General features: G+C 50.4%; 7 protein-coding genes across 7 annotated transcripts; 3 read left to right on the top strand and 4 right to left on the bottom strand.

The window, feature by feature from the left end:
• Positions 1-219: 219 nt before the first annotated feature.
• Positions 220-1,262, top strand: N7455_011063 (uncharacterized protein; the record flags this gene model as incomplete). The annotated part of the gene is made up of 2 exons (XM_040961212.2): positions 220-1,171; positions 1,237-1,262. 2 exons carry the CDS (start codon positions 220-222, stop codon positions 1,260-1,262), a joined length of 978 nt encoding a protein of 325 aa, XP_040808369.2.
• A 1,982-nt stretch (positions 1,263-3,244) lies between these two features.
• On the top strand, positions 3,245-3,882 carry N7455_011062 (uncharacterized protein; the record flags this gene model as incomplete). The annotated part of the gene is made up of 3 exons (XM_065606577.1): positions 3,245-3,257; positions 3,318-3,793; positions 3,877-3,882. The coding sequence occupies 3 exons, from the start codon at positions 3,245-3,247 to the stop codon at positions 3,880-3,882; spliced, it is 495 nt and encodes a 164-aa protein (XP_065460540.1).
• A 939-nt stretch (positions 3,883-4,821) lies between these two features.
• Positions 4,822-7,794, top strand: N7455_011061 (uncharacterized protein; the record flags this gene model as incomplete). Its single annotated transcript, XM_040961195.1, has 3 exons — positions 4,822-5,369; positions 5,431-7,696; positions 7,756-7,794. The coding sequence occupies 3 exons, from the start codon at positions 4,822-4,824 to the stop codon at positions 7,792-7,794; spliced, it is 2,853 nt and encodes a 950-aa protein (XP_040808360.1).
• Positions 7,795-8,071: 277 nt separating this feature from the next.
• N7455_011060 (sterol desaturase family protein) lies at positions 8,072-9,112 on the bottom strand (the record flags this gene model as incomplete). The annotated part of the gene is made up of 1 exon (XM_040961184.1): positions 8,072-9,112. One exon carries the CDS (start codon positions 9,110-9,112, stop codon positions 8,072-8,074), a length of 1,041 nt encoding a protein of 346 aa, XP_040808340.1.
• Positions 9,113-10,811: 1,699 nt separating this feature from the next.
• On the bottom strand, positions 10,812-12,367 carry N7455_011059 (SEC14 family lipid-binding protein; the record flags this gene model as incomplete). Its single annotated transcript, XM_040961214.2, has 4 exons — positions 10,812-11,342; positions 11,428-11,802; positions 11,867-12,008; positions 12,102-12,367. The coding sequence occupies 4 exons, from the start codon at positions 12,365-12,367 to the stop codon at positions 10,812-10,814; spliced, it is 1,314 nt and encodes a 437-aa protein (XP_040808339.1).
• A 529-nt stretch (positions 12,368-12,896) lies between these two features.
• N7455_011058 (putative transcription factor (Snd1/p100)) lies at positions 12,897-15,744 on the bottom strand (the record flags this gene model as incomplete). Its single annotated transcript, XM_040961199.1, has 2 exons — positions 12,897-15,422; positions 15,607-15,744. The coding sequence occupies 2 exons, from the start codon at positions 15,742-15,744 to the stop codon at positions 12,897-12,899; spliced, it is 2,664 nt and encodes an 887-aa protein (XP_040808375.1).
• A 358-nt stretch (positions 15,745-16,102) lies between these two features.
• On the bottom strand, positions 16,103-17,126 carry sod1 (superoxide dismutase SOD1; the record flags this gene model as incomplete). The annotated part of the gene is made up of 5 exons (XM_040961226.1): positions 16,103-16,125; positions 16,180-16,276; positions 16,335-16,486; positions 16,548-16,727; positions 17,114-17,126. The coding sequence occupies 5 exons, from the start codon at positions 17,124-17,126 to the stop codon at positions 16,103-16,105; spliced, it is 465 nt and encodes a 154-aa protein (XP_040808334.1).
• Positions 17,127-17,132: the final 6 nt, after the last annotated feature.

Raw genomic sequence — 17,132 nt, 5'->3', positions numbered from 1 at the left:
CGCTTGTCCACATGTTGTCATTGAGGGGTTTATGGAGGGGAGAGGGGCGATTCTCTTGGATTCCATACGTTCCTGGCGGGAGATAAATAAAGCGCTCGCATTCTGTTGGGAGTAAACATCGTACCCCTATAAATCATCATTATATCCTCTTGCTTCGGAGATCAATTCATCTTCTCAATCCAAACATAAACCATATTCCCTTTAAACAACCCCTCCAAAATGTCTTACCGCAACGAGTCCGACAGCTACGGCAGTGGCAACCAGAGCTCCGGCTACGGTGGCAACGACTCCTCTAGCTACGGCAACAACAATGATTCCTCCAGCTACGGCGGCAACAAGTCCAGCTCTGGTCGCGACCAGGACAGCTATGGCAGCAGCAACACCAGCTCTGGATCCAAGAAGGACAGCTACGGCAGCAGCAACAACGACTCTTCCAGCTATGGCAGCGGAAACAAGTCCAGCTCTGGTCGCGACCAGGACAGCTACGGCAGCAGCAACACCAGCTCCGGGTCCAAGAAGGACAGCTATGGCAGCAGCAACAACGACTCCTCCAGCTACGGTGGCAATGACTCTTCCAGCTACGGCAACAAGTCTAGCTCCGGAAACAAGGACAGCTACGGCAGCAGCAACAACGATTCCTCTAGCTATGGCAACAAGTCTAGCTCTGGAAACAAGGACAGCTACGGCAGCAGCAACAACGACTCCTCTAGCTACGGTGGCAACTCCAAGAAGGATAGCTACGGCAGCAACAATGACTCCTCCAGCTACGGTAACAACAACGACTCCTCTAGCTATGGCAACAAGTCTAGCTCTGGAAACAAGGACAGCTACGGCAGCAGCAACAACGACTCCTCTAGCTACGGTGGCAACTCCAAGAAGGATAGCTACGGCAGCAACAATGACTCCTCCAGCTACGGTAACAACAACGACTCCTCTAGCTATGGCAACAAGTCTAGCTCTGGAAACAAGGACAGCTATGGCAGCAACAACGACTCTTCCAGCTACGGTGGCAACTCCAAGAAGGACAGCTACGGCAGCAGCAACAATGACTCCTCCAGCTACGGCAGTGGAAACAAGTCTAGCTCTGGTCGTGACCAGGATAGCTACGGCAGCAGCAACAATGACTCCTCCAGCGGCAACCTTGGCAGCAAGATCCTGGACAAGGCTCAAGGTTCGTGATCCTGATTTATGTTGAAAGGCTTTAAGAATTATATGCTAACCTAGATATCACTTTAGATTACCTGAAGAAGGACAACTACTAAATTCGTTCTTCACTGTCAAATAAGGCAACTAGTCTAATGGGGGATTTTGCTGGGATTTGTTGCTCGGAAACTAGTACATACTGAGGCACAATATACAATTTTTCTATTACGCTTTATGGATCAAGAGTACAAGAATAGTCGGCTGGTTATGCGCCTTGTAATGTCTTTTTGGATGTATACGAAGGCAGTAAAAAAAAAGCATACTTTGTGCAAGAGACCTTTGATCTATTGCTAGCGCCAGATCATTGTTGGGGGGGGGGGGGTTTCATAGTTTGTGCTACGACTAATTGATTTAATACATGTTGACATAAATGTTGATATAGCCAACTCGGATATTGTGTTCGTGCTTGAAGTCCATGGAATGAATTCTGACTGTATATCTGGAGGAACTTTGATATTTACGTGGATGGAAAGCATATGGATGGACGATACACGATCTTTCCTTGGTAATCCGGGAGAATTTGGTTATTGACATTTAGTCGGAGCAGGCGAAATCTGGATTATGATAGATTTTTGTAGAACCGAGAGCTGACTTCAGGACATACAGTATACATAAAGGCTTCCTCTTCCGTTGTATAGAACGTGTTCATTTGATAAATCTTATCTAGCAAGATCTGCTACATGGTTATTCCCTAGAAGGGCGCCATTTTTTAGCGTAAGAGAAAAGTTGGCTATGTATATGCAAATCGTGGATACCGATGCTAAACCTAGAGGCATGTGAATATACTCAAATAATAATCCGGTTACATTATATACTCTAGATCTTGATTATTCTTAAGCTAAACTTGGATAACTCTGAATCCCTGCTGGAACTTGATAGAGCTTTACCCCTACATAACATTGGCTCGTAGTGCATGTAATCTCAGGTATTAGGCACAAAATGTCTTCGCAAAAATCGTGGTACGTGGAGAAGCGTCCCTCTACCATGAGATGGTGATGCAATAATGATAGCGAGACCAACCCAAGCGACAAAAACCATTGCTAGGATTTGGATTAAAATCTTCTCATAATTTCTGCAAGACAACATTGACTATTATCGAAAAGTCAGATCTCAATACACCCAAGATGGCCTATACCAAGAAGACCTCAATCATTCTTAAGATCTTCTATCGCCCTTGTGTATCATGCGGAGTGGATATATCACCAGCCTCTTGATTTTTAAGTGCGCCAGTCCTTATTCTATGAATTTGCTGTTGGTTGGAAGTACTTGCTAAATTAGTGCTTAGTTCATTCAACCACATACGGCGTTCAGCTGACGGACATTTCTGGGCGCACAAAGGGCCACGAATATGAAGAAAGATGGGACGAGGTTGCCAAATTACTAGAGAGGACCTCTCCATAAAATCCGCCAAATGGAGTTTTGATTCATAAATGTTGTTGGGTGCTTCTCTCGAAACAGTTCAAAAGTGGCGAATTGAACCTGGATAAGTTACTCGAAACCCTAAGAGAAAAGCCCTCGGAATGGCATCGGGATATTTATTCTAGCAACATGCGTGAGTTTATTTTATCATTTGATTGTATTTATATAGCGAGAAAGGTGAATTTTGCTAACGTTGGCCTAACCTAGGCTTTGCATCCAACCCGCCGAGCTTCCATCAATGCTTCCGGAACGCGGGTTTCCGCGCAGCTGCTCAGGCCTTGCCAGCTATGGATGGATCATAAGTTCTGCGTGGAAGTTCCGTAAATACACACCACTTCGAATGGGTTCCACTTGAAATAAGACTGCAAATTGCAACTTATCTATCAACGGTGGACTTCCTCAACCTACGACTCTGTTCAAGGGCAATGGCAGATATATTCGAAGATCAAACATTCTGGAAAACAAGGTTTTTTTTTATCCATGGCGATAGAGGCTATCTTGCCTTTCTCACTGAAGGCATCCAGCATGCAAGAGACTGGGGACTGGTTCACCGTTGTACTCACAACTCTTCTAAATTACAGCCTGAGGTCCGCCTTAGAAGACAGCATTGGCGGCATAACCAATGGCTGAGAGATGTGTGTATAATGACCAGAGAACAGAATCGTCTATTGCCCGCTCAAGTTGACAATATACAGTCTTTACAGAGGCTGCTGGGAAGATGAGTTGCCACAGACGAACTCGGGGGTTGCTGAATGGAGCCAATCGCACATTCTGCTCAAGTTGTTTTACCAAGCATGAAACTTGGATTCAATCGGTTCCCTTCTCCAGGGCTGCCGTGGGACTCGCTATCTCTGTTCTTCCAGACCCACGCTCAGATCCAGACTCACCACACACTTTTGTCGCCGGCTTGGAGCTTATTTATCCTAGTGACATGCCGAATACTGTCCTCGGCTATCGCCTTCCGGGAAATCAAATAGTGATTGATCTTCAAGCAAGGCCGCTTAGGGGGTTCGAGGTGATGATTGGAGACGGAGGCGTGCGCGCAATACTCTCGATTTTCAATCCGATGAATGATTGGATTGGCAAGCCTGTTGATGGATTTGGTGATTTCTGCGGAACCGTGCGAATTTCAACGGACAATGAGATACTAGGCCTTTCGGTGGAATTCGATGTAAGTTGTGCTAATCGCCAGCCTACTCCGCTTCTTGCGAATGTCATTCTAATAGTAATGCCTACAGTATTACAAACTCATAGGACTAGCGATAGGAACTAAAAATCCCCATTCCTAGCTGGCATCAGGTCCTACTAATTAAAGCTCTGGTGTAAATAGAAATTGGTTGATGTAGTCGCCCTTTGGGACCTCCTCTCTTTCATCCTTCCCTTAACTCATAAGCACTTCTAGAGCTTTCTAGTCCTGGTGCATTTTAGCTGATTAGGGGGTGATATATAGGTGGTATCAACGCATTCCACGAATACAATTGTTTAGGAAGAAGTCTATAAGCAAATAACCTGAGGCGAATACTCTGGACCTTGATTATTTTTAGACTAAACCCGATCTTGACTCACCATCCTTACTTACTCGCCCGTAGTGCATGTGCGATTCATTTACTACAGGATCATATTGTATTATGCGGCCTCTGCTTTTGTCCTTGGCGACATAGTTCAATAACCTTATCCATTTGGCGTAAGATGATACCTATAGGGAACGTTGTATTCAAGATTCCTTTATACATGTCTGTTCAAGTGCCTGTTCAAGTGCCTGTTCAATTGTCTTTTCAAATGTCTTTTCAAATGTCTTTTCCAATGTCCATCTCAAATGTCTAGAATTGGTGCTTATCAGCCCAAGGTAAGAGGTATGTCGGTGCCATATGGGAGCTTAGATATAAATAACACGGAGGGAAAACCCTGTAGGAAACAATAATAACGTGATGGTTAACTTGGGCTGTGAATGGGAGGTTGGATATAAATAACACGGAGGGAAAACCCTGTAGGAAACAATAATAACGTGATGGTTAACTTGGGCTGTGAATGGGAGGTTGGACGTCGATGGATGCAGACGGAAGGAATTTATGGGGAGGATCTGGGATCTGGGGGGTTACCGCCCGGGCTCCGCCAAGTTTATTGACAACATCCATTCTACATCACCTCCCACCTCCCCTCTTTAATGCTTCAATGCTTCAATAAGAGCCATTCGTCAAAATGCGGCTCCAGGCGGCGCTCTTTTTCGCCGCGTGCCTATCGCCCGCGGCAGCCATCTACTCTGATGAGGTCAACCACATCGACTTCCACCATGCTCTCCTCGGCACCCCATCACCCGATTCCACCTTCTTCCTCAAGCCATCCACATCTTCAAATGCTTCACTCCTCTATACCCTATCCGACAAGCTCCTTGTAGGTGCCGTGAACCCCCGCGACGGCGCGCTGGTGTGGCGCCAGAACATCTCGCGGTCGGCGGACTCTCCCGCACATGGGGCGGGTCTCTTGCGCGGATTAGATGGAAACGATGCCGTTGTAGCTGCGGTAGGTAACTACATCGCGTCCTGGAGTGCTCAGGATGGCAAAGTGGGATGGGAAAATCGGGTCTCAGAAGGTGTGGTTGCCGATCTCGAGCTGTTGGAGCTTGAGGATGCCACCGCGACCTCCGGGGTGAGAGATACGATTGCCGTGGTTGCTAGCGAGGGCACCGGAATTGTGAGACGTCTAAATGGAAACACTGGAAAGTCAGTGTGGGAATTCAAGGATGCAAGGTTGGTTTTGTCTTTGACCTTTTTTTTTGACAAGTCGCAAGCTAATGAGTTGTTCTTCTAGCGGTGACGTTCCGTTCCAAGTGTCGTCTTCTTCCACCGAGGTCTTCTATATTTCACTCCAGTCGGCTATGTTGAAGGGCTTTAAAATCAAGGTCACTGTTCTGGACCCAGTGACTGGAAAACAGATTCGTCAACAGATTCTGAACTCCGAGGCTGATGTGGCTACCCCGGAGTCCGTCCTCTATGTGGGCGCTAATTCCGCCTCACCTATCATCGTCTGGGCCGACAAATCGCAAAAGTTCCTGAAGGTCAATGTTATTGGTACCAAGGAGATCACCTCTATCGCCATTGACAATACCCCTGGCGCCGAAATTCGACAGATCACAGTCCACGCTCCCCACAAGCTTAACGCTCTGCCCCATTTCTTGGTCCACTTTGAAACCGAGGCCGGGGCTTGGGCTGAGGTTTACCATGTGGACTTGATGTCTGCTAAGGTCACCAAGGCTTACCGGCTGCCCTATCTGCCCGGCCAGTCGGCGGTCGCGGCCAGTGTCATTGACGCTAATGTCTATTTCATTCGAATCACGGACCAGGAAGCCACTGTTGTATCATCCGCCTCTCATGGAATTCTGGGACGATGGGATCTGCAGAAGCCTTCTTCTGACATTGCCCTTCACTCGGTATCCGAGGTTGTTGCTAAAGGAAAATCTGTGGCTGTTAGGTCAGCGCTTTTCCGGAAGCACGGAGAATGGCAACTTATCCGAAATGGCCAGATCGAGTGGACTCGGCAGGAGGGTCTTATTGATGCTGTCGCAGCTACCTGGGCGGAAACTGATGCTCAAGAGGATCTAGCTCATGAGCTGGAGGTCGAGGGCCACGAGACTTTGTATGGCGCGTACCTACACCGGGTGAAGCGTCATGTCCGGGACTTGGAACAACTACCCGACTGGCTGAAGGATCTTCCTAAGCGCATTCTGAGCAGTATCTTGACTGACGAAGTGTCCAACCTGGACAGCTTTGGCGTTGCCAAATCAGTCATTGTCGCTACCAAGAACGGCCGCGTGTACGCCTTGGATACTGGAAACCACGGCGCTGTTTCGTGGGGTATCCAGGCAGTGGAGACATCAGAGTGGAATGTGAAGGCTATTTTGGCTTCACCAGGAGTCGCGACCATCTACTCCGACGACGGAAGCTCTGTGACTGTGGATGTGTCGACCGGGGAGATCGTTTCACGCGTCGAATCATCTAACAGCAAACTCCACTCGATTGCTGTCTTCGGGGCGCAGGATGGAAGTTCGCTGGCCACCGTCGGTGTCCGTGAAGATGGTACTCCAATCACTGCATTTGCCAACGAAGATGGCTTCTTGGTAACCACCAGCGTTGATGGCCGAGTCCTCGGCTGGGTTGCAAAGGATAACAAGACTCCTGTATGGGAGTTTGTTCCTCCGTCCGGACAGAAGGTCGTCGAAGCGACCGCTCGCCCTGCCCATGATCCTGTTGCATCTATCGGCAGAGTCCTTGGAAACCGCTCGGTCCTTTACAAGTACCTCAACCCCAACCTTGCCCTGGTGACTGCAGTGAACGAGCAGACCCACACTGCTAGTTTCTACCTTCTGGACGGAGTCTCAGGAAAGGTCCTTCACGCAGTTACCCAAGCCGGCGTGGACGCCAAGCAGCCCATCGCATCCGTGATGTCCGAGAACTGGTTCGCCTACTCATTCTGGGGCGACGTTGACGGCAGTGAGTCCGCCGCTAAGGGCTACCAACTAGTCATCTCAGAGCTCTACGAATCTCCCTTCCCCAACGACCGCGGTGTGCTTGACTCTACCACCAACTACTCCAGCACCGCCACCCTCCCGTTGCCCCACGTCATCTCCCAGGCCTTCATGATCCCCGAACCCATCTCCCACATGGCCGTCACTCAAACGCGCCAGGGAATTACCACCCGCCAGCTTCTCTGCACTCTTCCCTCCTCCAACTCCATCGTTGGCATTCCTCGCCCCGTCCTTGACCCCCGCCGCCCTGTCGACCGTGATCCCACCACGGCTGAGGCCGAAGAAGGCCTGTTCCGCTACGCGCCCTACCTTGACTTCGATGGCAAATGGTACCTCTCGCACACTCGCGATGTCGCCGGCATCAAGGCCGTGCTCTCTCGCCCTACCCTGTTGGAAAGTACCAGTCTTATATTCGCTTACGGAAGCGATATTTACGGTACCCGAGCCACGCCCAGCCAGGCATTTGATATCCTTGGCAAGAGCTTCTCCAAGCTGCAGCTCGTTCTCACTGTCGTGGCACTCGGAGCGGGTGTCACTGTTTTGGCTCCGATGGTAAGTTTCCTGTCTGGTTCGTTTCTCCGGGTACGTTTGCTAATTATATTTTTATCTAGACTCGGAAGAAGCAAGTTAATGCCCTGTGGAGGGCTTAGGCCTTCTAGGCTCATATACCAGATATCCTATTGTGTTTTAGACTGTAATACATACGTTGCTTGTCAAATTTTCCACTTGTAGCAAATATCTGAAATACTCGCATATACAGAAAGTCATTGGTCATGGGAAACATTTCATTCATTTATAGACATGATATCCAAAGGATTTAACGTCATATCAACAGTATAACAAAAGAAAGCAAGAAAAACCAATATAAACACCCCTCCCAGGTGTATTGTCCAACCCAAAGGAAATGAAATCATCAATAAGCCAATATCAGTACAACGGCATAGGCGACGAATTGACATAATCAACATTGTGCTCAACAGACTCAATGCGATCAGTACAAGTCCCAAAAATCCGGTCCCAAAGCCTCGTCTGCTTCCCATAATTATGACTCTTCCTCCAACCTTTCCGATGATGCAAATCATGATCCTCAATAACAAGCTCCGCATCAAACCAACGCAAAGCCCAACTCAACGTCGACGGAGGCGTAGCATGAACCCGCAACCCACTATGCCCCGCCAACTCCGCAAACACCACATACTGATGACAAACCCACCATTCATAGAACCCCATCGGCATCCCCATAAACCGCATACTGAAATACGTCATAAGTGGGATCCCGAGTATATCAAAGAACTCCTGCTCGGTGTCCGCGTATAGCGTCAGCAACGGGTTCGGGTGCTTGGTGAGGTGGTGGGTACGGTGGTATTTCCACAACGCGCCGACATCGTGCATCACCCGGTGGTACCAGTAGAACCAGAAGTCGAGAATGATCCCGTATAGCCCTGCTTCGAGGGGCAGCCAGATAAAGCTCATGGTTGAGGGCGGGTGTGTTGCGTGGTATGCGATGAAGACGGTGAACATTGGGCGGAAGGTACTTGTCGACATGAGCGAGCGGACGACCTTTGCGACGCCAACGTCTGGGACTCCATCTCGAGCGTGCTTATCGCCATCTAGGAAACCGTGCTGGTGTCCCAGTCGTCGGAGGACATGAAGTTCGTGGATGGCGATGGCTTTGAATGCGACTCCGTATAGGAAGAAGGCGCCCCAGGCGCTGAGGTTGTGGCCGGTGAACTCGACGTAGGCGTGGTGTATTATGAGTGGGATGGCGGCGTGCGTGAGCACCCAGCGGTGCATGGACCAGTCGGGCACGTAGGGCACGGCGTCTTCCTTCAGATGAATGGGGACGTTCTTGTCGAGATGTTCTGGGTGGATGCCGAGTAGTTCATAGAACCAGTGGAAGAGAGTCCATTCTGAGCGGGCTTGTTGCCGCCAGGTGGACTTCATCGAGTCCTTTGCATTACGATTCATGGCTGATTCTTAGACTGTATAAGGGTGTCGAAATACACACTTCAATCTAACCCCCCAGGTACGGGGGTGGATTGGTGGGTTTTAAGTGCTTGGGCTTATTGTCGATCACTCTCTAGTCGCTCGGGCATTGGCGACAACACTCGGCACATGTGAAGAAAGCCCACTTCTTTCATGCTCCCCGCAAAAATGAGCCTCGGGCGTTTGGCTGGATTGGAACATGGCGTCGATCATATCTCGTCTTGGACTCTTTCCCAACAACATGGCCGTTTTAGCGCGTTAACTAGCTCTTGGGCTCAACATGGTTGCCTCATATTATTGTTTCGGGCTCATTCGGGGGATGATATCATGATACGAGGAAATTCATAAGTGAATTCTGTTTCTTTGGTTAATCAGGATCTGATTCTAGATTTCCAACGTATTCGGTCGTATAGATGTGGTGTGGAGACGTTGCCCTGCGTGAACTGCCGAGTCATGTGGCCAACCAAAGCCCTTATTCCTAATTGGTCAACTCACATACATCGGACTGAGGTTTCTAGATATTTCATGATCTTCTGTATGACCGATTCTTTGTTGGGGTTCTCTTTTATAGAGACCCGGCTATAATATACAGCTAGACACAAGTCGTGTTCCATCCTTCTAAATATAACATTGAGGAGGAAGGACATCTAAAAAGACAACATTGTTATCTTGAATGATATAAACATCCCCAATAGTCACCTTAAGCCAAATGTATTAGACTATCAGAGTCAGATGTTACGTAAGCGGCGAGCTACCCTTGTTGACTATGTGTCAATCCGGTAGCCATTTTTCTGATATCTATAGACATATGGATGAGAAAGCATGGGCCGGCCGATGGGGTGTGTGGTAAACAGTGAATGCTAGCTAATGGATATCTTGTTCAAATGATTCCCAAATGATTCCCAAATGGTCTACTTGATTATAGACCAAGACTGTATGCCAAAATCCTCCCTGGGTGGCCGAGTGGGTGAGAGACACGAGGTCATCTGATTGCTAGGTGGAATAATGACCCCGGGTGATACCGCGTTAGGAAGCTTATGCAATGGCGAAACTGGACAGGGTTTCGACCCTCGCCAGGAGTAGTTGGGCTGGATTATCTTTTTTTGGGCTCCTTCCCTATATCAGCCCTTCACTGCTAGCTCTTTCCTTAGTTAGTCTCGCGATATAGTGGTGGAGTAGCTCTATCTAACACACACGATATTCTAATATCATGGAATGATCGTATTACTTTGTTTTCTCTTATATTGAACACGTCTTGGGGAGATCCAATACACTCATGACATTCTCACGAACTCGACACCGGGGGCTATAACCACTCCGATCAAACTTTAAGCATGAATCAAGGCCTATGAGCAGTTCCAAGATTCCACATATTGAGGACAAGCTAGACAGAACTAACTGAGAAGAGAAGTATATAAATGTTGAGAAGATAAACCAGATAACACATACCCCAACATGTTATTGATATGAGGCAATGTATGCGTATACAACCACATGCAATTTCCTACATTCTTCATAATATAAACCAGGCAGACAGATAGATATCCACGAACAAAATAAATAGAAAAAAATATGCCTCGGTATTGAGATCTGCCTATCTTGTGCTATGTCACATCGCTAATGGTATGTCCAAACACAAACCCTAACACGTTTATTCCTGCTGCCTTTCTGTCTATGTGCTCTATGCGGCAACAGTATTCTTTGTCTCATCCACAGATAACTGGTTGACCTTGACCGCCACATTGTCAATAGTCTTCTCACTATCGTCTACATTAGTCTTTGCACCATTAGACGCCACCTTCTCCGCGGAATCAGCGGGGTTAGCCTTTGACTCAACCGAAGCTTGTGTCTTCGGAATGGGAACGATTTCCCTCCGCTCCTTTCCATCCACAGTGCCCAGCACCTGGAGGTGATCACCGTTGAACAAAACAGGGCCCTTGAGGATATCCTTCCGTGTCTGACCGTCGGCGAGCGGTTGCTCGATGCCGCGGAGCAGTTCACGACTGGGATCATCCAGGTTGGGCATATCGCCCCACGACCAGTCCAGCTCGCCGCCGTATGACTTGGGGATGCTGGATGGCTCCATGAAGGAAGTGAGAGTGGGCTCGACCTCTGCGGCGGAGAGAATGAAGATCTTCGAGGTGGTGCCTGGGTCGAACCAGCGCTTGATCCAGCTCCAGACGGTTGGGAAGAAGGAGGGTGCTCCGATAATCTAACAGTTGAGTTAATTCCACGATCTTCTATCTTCAATGGCAAAAGCTCTCCAGACGGAATAGACAGGGGATTGGACAACATACAAAGATTCGATCTAATGTCTCGGGGTAATGCGCCGTGGCCAAAACACTAGCATCCTGCATATGACTCTTCAGGTTCCAGAACTGTTTCAGTCCAACACCGTTGACATCCACGATATTGGTCGAGGTCACGATAGGCGTCTCCGGGTTCGGACGTGGAAGTGCGGAGGCAAGCGGCATCACGAACCGGAGGAGATTCTCATACAAAGCGAAGAGGTTCAACAAGCGCGCGGGGACTGTAGATGACTTGTGGGTTTCGGGTGTACCGCTAGTCATGGTGGCGTTGTAAGCGGCGACAGCCTTGTTATCCAGATGGCGGATCTGGAAGACGTAGATAGGGATTCCGCGACGATCGCGACGGCCTGTCCATTGGGGGTACTGTAGAAACAGTAGACGTCAGCACGAGATCTGTTTGTTCGTTCGGAGCGATTATAAGACGCACCATCCGTCGAGCGGCCTCGTATGAGTCCACGCTGATATTCTCATATAGCTTCTCGATGGCGTTGTCTTTGCGCCAGTCTTCGGTGTCTTTGAATTGAGCCCATGCGCCCTCGACGTCAAACTTGCGAGCTCGGAGGAATCGCCTGCGCAAATAATTAGGATCAGCACTCGATCATCTCTGTTTCATTTGTCCATTGCTAGCTGTGTTGGGGTCTAGCATGGTACGCGCCACATACAGTAAAGTCGCATCTTCCTGGCTGGCGGGCTTCGCCTCGACGCCGTCTGCTTGTTCCACGGCAGGGGTGTAGTATTTACGCTCAGCGCACAATGCCTTAAATTCCTGCAGTTTCTCCTCCTGCTCCGGGGTAAGGTGGTGCAAGTGTCCGGCGAGCCATTCGGTGCCCGAAGCTTGTGAGGCGGAAGCGGCGGGATCGTTCTTCGAGGAATCGGTGCGCGCCAGGTCCGGCTCGGAGTCCTGCGGAGTTTTGTTGCCCCAAAACATGATGAACTCTTATTTCATAAGTTTGTTTACTTTTTTGAAGGAGAGATCGACCTTCTTAAAACAGATCTCGGAGGTGGCGGAGGGATAGAGGCGGTGAAATAAACCTGACGGTGGTTGGTCCCGGGGTATCGGTACTTTTCTGGGGGTTGGGGGTTGATTCTATTTTGTGATACATCTCCTCTCTCTATCACACATTTGGGGGTGAGATTTAGGGTCTATTTTTGAGAATGTTGAATGTCGTTGAGATATCATTCTGCCAAAGCACATCTGCCGAAGTACATCACAGATCCATCGATCAACAAAGCTAATCGGCAGGATCAACCAAGGTAGCCAGCCCTGGTAATGGACAGGTGAGTTTTGGGGGGGATGTCATGAAAAACACAAAAAATGCAATAAAATTCCGGCCAAAATTAAACCAAGCACCCATATCTCAGTGTACGCGGCACAGATGCTAATCATAGGGCCAACCCCAACAATATCTGTACAGATCGCCCTCATACAGCTCAAAAATTCAAATAAATACAAGAAATTAGTCCTCGGTCAGATCACCGTACTCCCACATACCGCGGCGCTCAGACTTAGCCTCGTCCTCGAGCGTGCGCAGGTTGGAGAGGGTCTCGACGGAGGCGCGCTCCCACGCCTTCAGCTTGCGGGGTACCATAGCCATACCCTCGTGAACGATGTCAGCGTTGATGCTGTTGTCCAAGTTCTTGGAAGCAGAAGGGTCGAGGAGAGTGACGTGCAGGGTACCGTCCTGGTCAACGTGGTCAACGTTTGCGACGAGCTGGCGGTCGAAGGTCTGGTCGCCGACGAAGCCGACGGCGTCCTCGAGGTAATCCTCGGAGGTGGGGAACTGCAGGAGAGAGAGAACTGCATCAACGGCCTGTGGGCGGAGGGTCTGGCCAGAGAATTGGGGTTGGGTTAGAGGGCGGAGCGATGCCCATGGCAGAATCTCGGAGTTGCCGTAGTCGATGTAGACCACCTCAGCCTGCTCCTTCTCGCGGTCGTTGCGGCGCACCTTGGCGCGGTACCAGTCGCCATCTTCGGTGAATTGGGCGGCAACCCAGTCGCCGGCCTTGGGAGGGCCAGGCAGCGGGGTGTCATTAGCCTTGTTAATGTGGAACGTGCGGAAAGCGCTCATCAACTCGGTGAGAGCGTTAGTACCAGTGCCAATCTGTTGCAGCTTGAGCTTCGCAGAGGTAGGGTCGATGTAGGTAACCATAACATCGCGGTAGTCCTTGCGACGCTGAGCGGGAGCGGCATCGCTCTCAGTGCCAGTTGCGGCGCCGTTGGCGGCCTCGGCCTCTTCGGCCTCAGCAGCCTCCTTGACGGGGTCCCAGTCGTGCCACAAACCCTTGCGAGCATCCTTCGCCCGCTGTTCAGCAGCGAAATACTCGTTGGCGTGACCAGACTGCTCAGCGGAGTATGCGTGAACGGTGGCGAAACCCTCCTCCAGCAGAACGGTTGTGAAGTTCTCCTTGTTGATGTAAAGGCTGCCGATGAATCCGCCAACCTTGTCAATGGTCTCAACGTCGATCTCAACGTCGCGCTGCATGCAGCGGCGGTTGGCGAGGTCGTGGGCCTCCTGACCGAAAGGCTCGCCGGCGTCGCTGGGCCCGCGGGAAGAACGAGGGGCACGGATGCCGGAAAGGACGAGAGTCAATTTGGCGTTGTCACGGGGAACTAGAACAGTGAAGCGAGAGCCAGACTTGACAAAGTCGACGACAGCCGGGACACGCTTTTGACGCTGCAAGATACCAAGCTCCAGCTTGGCCTTTTGTACGCTCTCTGAGTAATCCACCACCTGCTTCGCCTTGGGGGCCTTGGAAGACCACATTCCACGGCCTTCCGCCTGGGCATCAGCCTCAGCAGCGAGGAGCGCATCGTAGTCGGGAGACCGGTCAGCGTCGTCCATACGGTGGCGAATTACAGAGGAGTAACCAGCCTCCACGAGAGCCAGACCAACATTGGTGTTGCCCTGCACAACAGTAGCCACCTCGCGCTCCTCGTAGCCCTCGTTTGCAGGCTTCTTGCCGTTCACGGTGACCATGACATGCTTGGCGATCACCCGCTTGCGCAGGTACTCCTTCGCCTCGGCAGCATATGGAGACTGCTTGGGGTCGGAGGGCTTGGGCTGACGGATACTGGCGAGGCTGATCTTCTTCTCCTGACCAGCCTTGTTGCGGATGAAGAGGGTATCCGCATTCAAAACACGGGTGACAACGTAGTCCACAGCCGCGGCACCAGCAGTCGTGGGTCCGGTGTGGCTAACCCACAATCCCTTGCGGCCAGCCTTCGCTGTAAGTTCGGCCTGACGGAGAAGAGCCATGTCCGGACCCAAAAGCGTGGAGTGGTGATCCTGGCAGCGGGCCAAACCAGCCTCAAGAAGGAATCGAGAGATGTTTCCGTTGGGGTGAAGGAGGGTGGCAACAATTTGTCCCTGCGGTGTAACACCAACAAGAGAAACCTTGACCTTGCGCTGCAACAATCGCTCCTCAACAAACTGCTGTGCCTCATCACCGAACGGCTCAGCCGCGGTCTCTTTGCCCTCAGCAGTCGTGCGCTTAGCGGATGGTGCCCGGACACCAGCAATAGCAATGACAGTCTGAACGTGCTCCTGTGGCTTGAGCAACAAACGCAGCACAACACGGTCACCGTTCAGGACCTTCTCAATAATACCCTCCAGCTGCTGGCCCAAGTTACGCTTAACCAAATCGCGAGCGCCAGTCAACTCGTAGCTAGTATCAATCTGGGCATCGTTATCACTAGCCCATGTTCCCTTTCCTTCATCCTGGGCGAGGGATTCTAATGCCCGCAGGCGCGCCAGGAGTGCAACAGTCTCCTCGGATTCATCTGAACGCTTGCCTGCTTCTTCGCGGACACGTGCCCAGCCCTCCTGCACACTGATATCGGGCAATGAGGCGTCGAAACCGGGCAGCTTGATGGTACCGTAGTCGCGCTTGGCGCCGGTGGGGATGGTGTATTCAACGTGGAACTGGACAACTTTGCCGACAAGGAGCTCACGGAGGAATTCACGGGATTGGAAGGCGTATGCCTATAATTGATTCTTCACATTAGCCTTGTCTCTTCTTCTCTCCTTCTCTTCAATCATTGCCTCTTTATCCAATGCTATACGTAGCTCGTACGGCTCAAAAAGATCAATTGGAGATCCCAGAAAGTAACAATCTGGTCTCCCAATGGTGCAATCAACAGGGAATGAAACTCAACAATGCACCTACCTCATCACCCTCTCTCCTCAATCTCGGAGCAGAGACATAAGCCAAACTCAGGATACGTTCTTGTGAAGGGTTGGTGATATGCGACAGCACGACCGTGTCACCGGACAGGACGGACTTGACCCGGGCTTCGAAAGGCATACTGAATGAAACAGTCTCCACTACCACATGCACAATTGCAATGAGATTGAAGACAGGACCAGAATAAAAGTAAACACAAGGAAGAGAAAAAGAAGTTGAGAGCAAGGGGAATGTCCTGAGGGGAAACGTGGCCGGTGTTTGGACTTGTGGGGGAAAGCGGTCAGCCGATCCGAGCTTCTACGGGAAGTCTACAAAGCAATCGAAGCTATACAATCCATCGATCAAGACAGATGTCCAGAATATACACATGTCAAATTGGCATTCATTCATGTATCCTAGACGGAGTATCCTGCATTTTTCACCCACCAATTATGGGGATATCAAAACCCAGTGCTTAAAAAGAAATAGAGCTGCACATTTATGCGGCAATACCAATGACACCTAAAATATATTATTAGCATTCATCTCCACTACAGCACGCCTTCATCAACTTACCGCAAGCAGGGCGGGGACCGGCGTTACCGGTCTTCTTGGACTCCTCGTTACCACCCTTGCCAAGGTCATCAGTACCGGCGTGGACGACCAGAGTGCGCTATACAGTTAGGTTAGCAATCTGTTTCAGCAATGCTAGATATCAATTATAAACTCACGCCCAGAACGGACTCGGCACCAATCAGCTTGACAAGGCTGTCCTGCTTGGAGCCGTTGGCGTTACCCTCAGCATCGGTCTGGAAGTTACCGAGGTCACCGACGTGACGGTCGGAGTCAGTGGGAGCACCGTGGTTCTTGCTGAAGGGGTTGACTAGAAGCAAATTAATATTCGACCCTTCCTCTTCATCTCTAGCTCATCACGAATGACATACAGTGAGGGCCAGCGGAGGTGCAGCCGTTGGTGTTGTCACCGAACTGGTGAACGTGGAAAGCACGCTCAGCGTTGGCGTCGTGGCCGGTGATGTTCCAGGAGATGGTGGTAGGGGCACTCTCGGAAGCCTGCTCGAAGGTGACGGTGCCGGCGACCTTAGCGTCACCACGGAGAACAGCAACTGCAAGGAAACAAAAGTGGTCAATGAATTGTTCTAGAAGGCTTATCGAAGGCTCTCCGGCATGCCGGTTACAAGATCTCCAGGCCCCTGGGGTCTGGTCTCAGCCTCAGCAACGGGTGGTGCCGCACTGGCCCAGGATCAGAATGCCACTCTAGCAAATGAGCAGCAATGATCCCCAGTTTTGTCCCAGGGGCATTGGCAGACATCCAGACAGCAGTGGAGAGCTAGGGAGAGGATGCAAGCCGATAGGCTCGGATTTGGCATCTGGGTCACAAGGTGCTCAAATCTGCTCACACCCAAGGTCCCCTTGCCACAGATCGTGGGGAACTTGGGAGCTGAAGATCTTATGTATGGCCCAGAGAGAGCCAATAATGGAAATTACTTACCAGCCTTAACCATTTTGAT

This window comes from Penicillium solitum (genome assembly GCF_028829755.1).
Source record: "Penicillium solitum strain IBT 25940 chromosome Unknown utg000008l_segment0_segment0, whole genome shotgun sequence".
Taxonomy (NCBI): domain Eukaryota; kingdom Fungi; phylum Ascomycota; class Eurotiomycetes; order Eurotiales; family Aspergillaceae; genus Penicillium; species Penicillium solitum.
The sequence above is the reverse complement of the archived record's forward strand: the minus strand, read 5'-3'. Positions and strand labels throughout refer to the sequence as shown.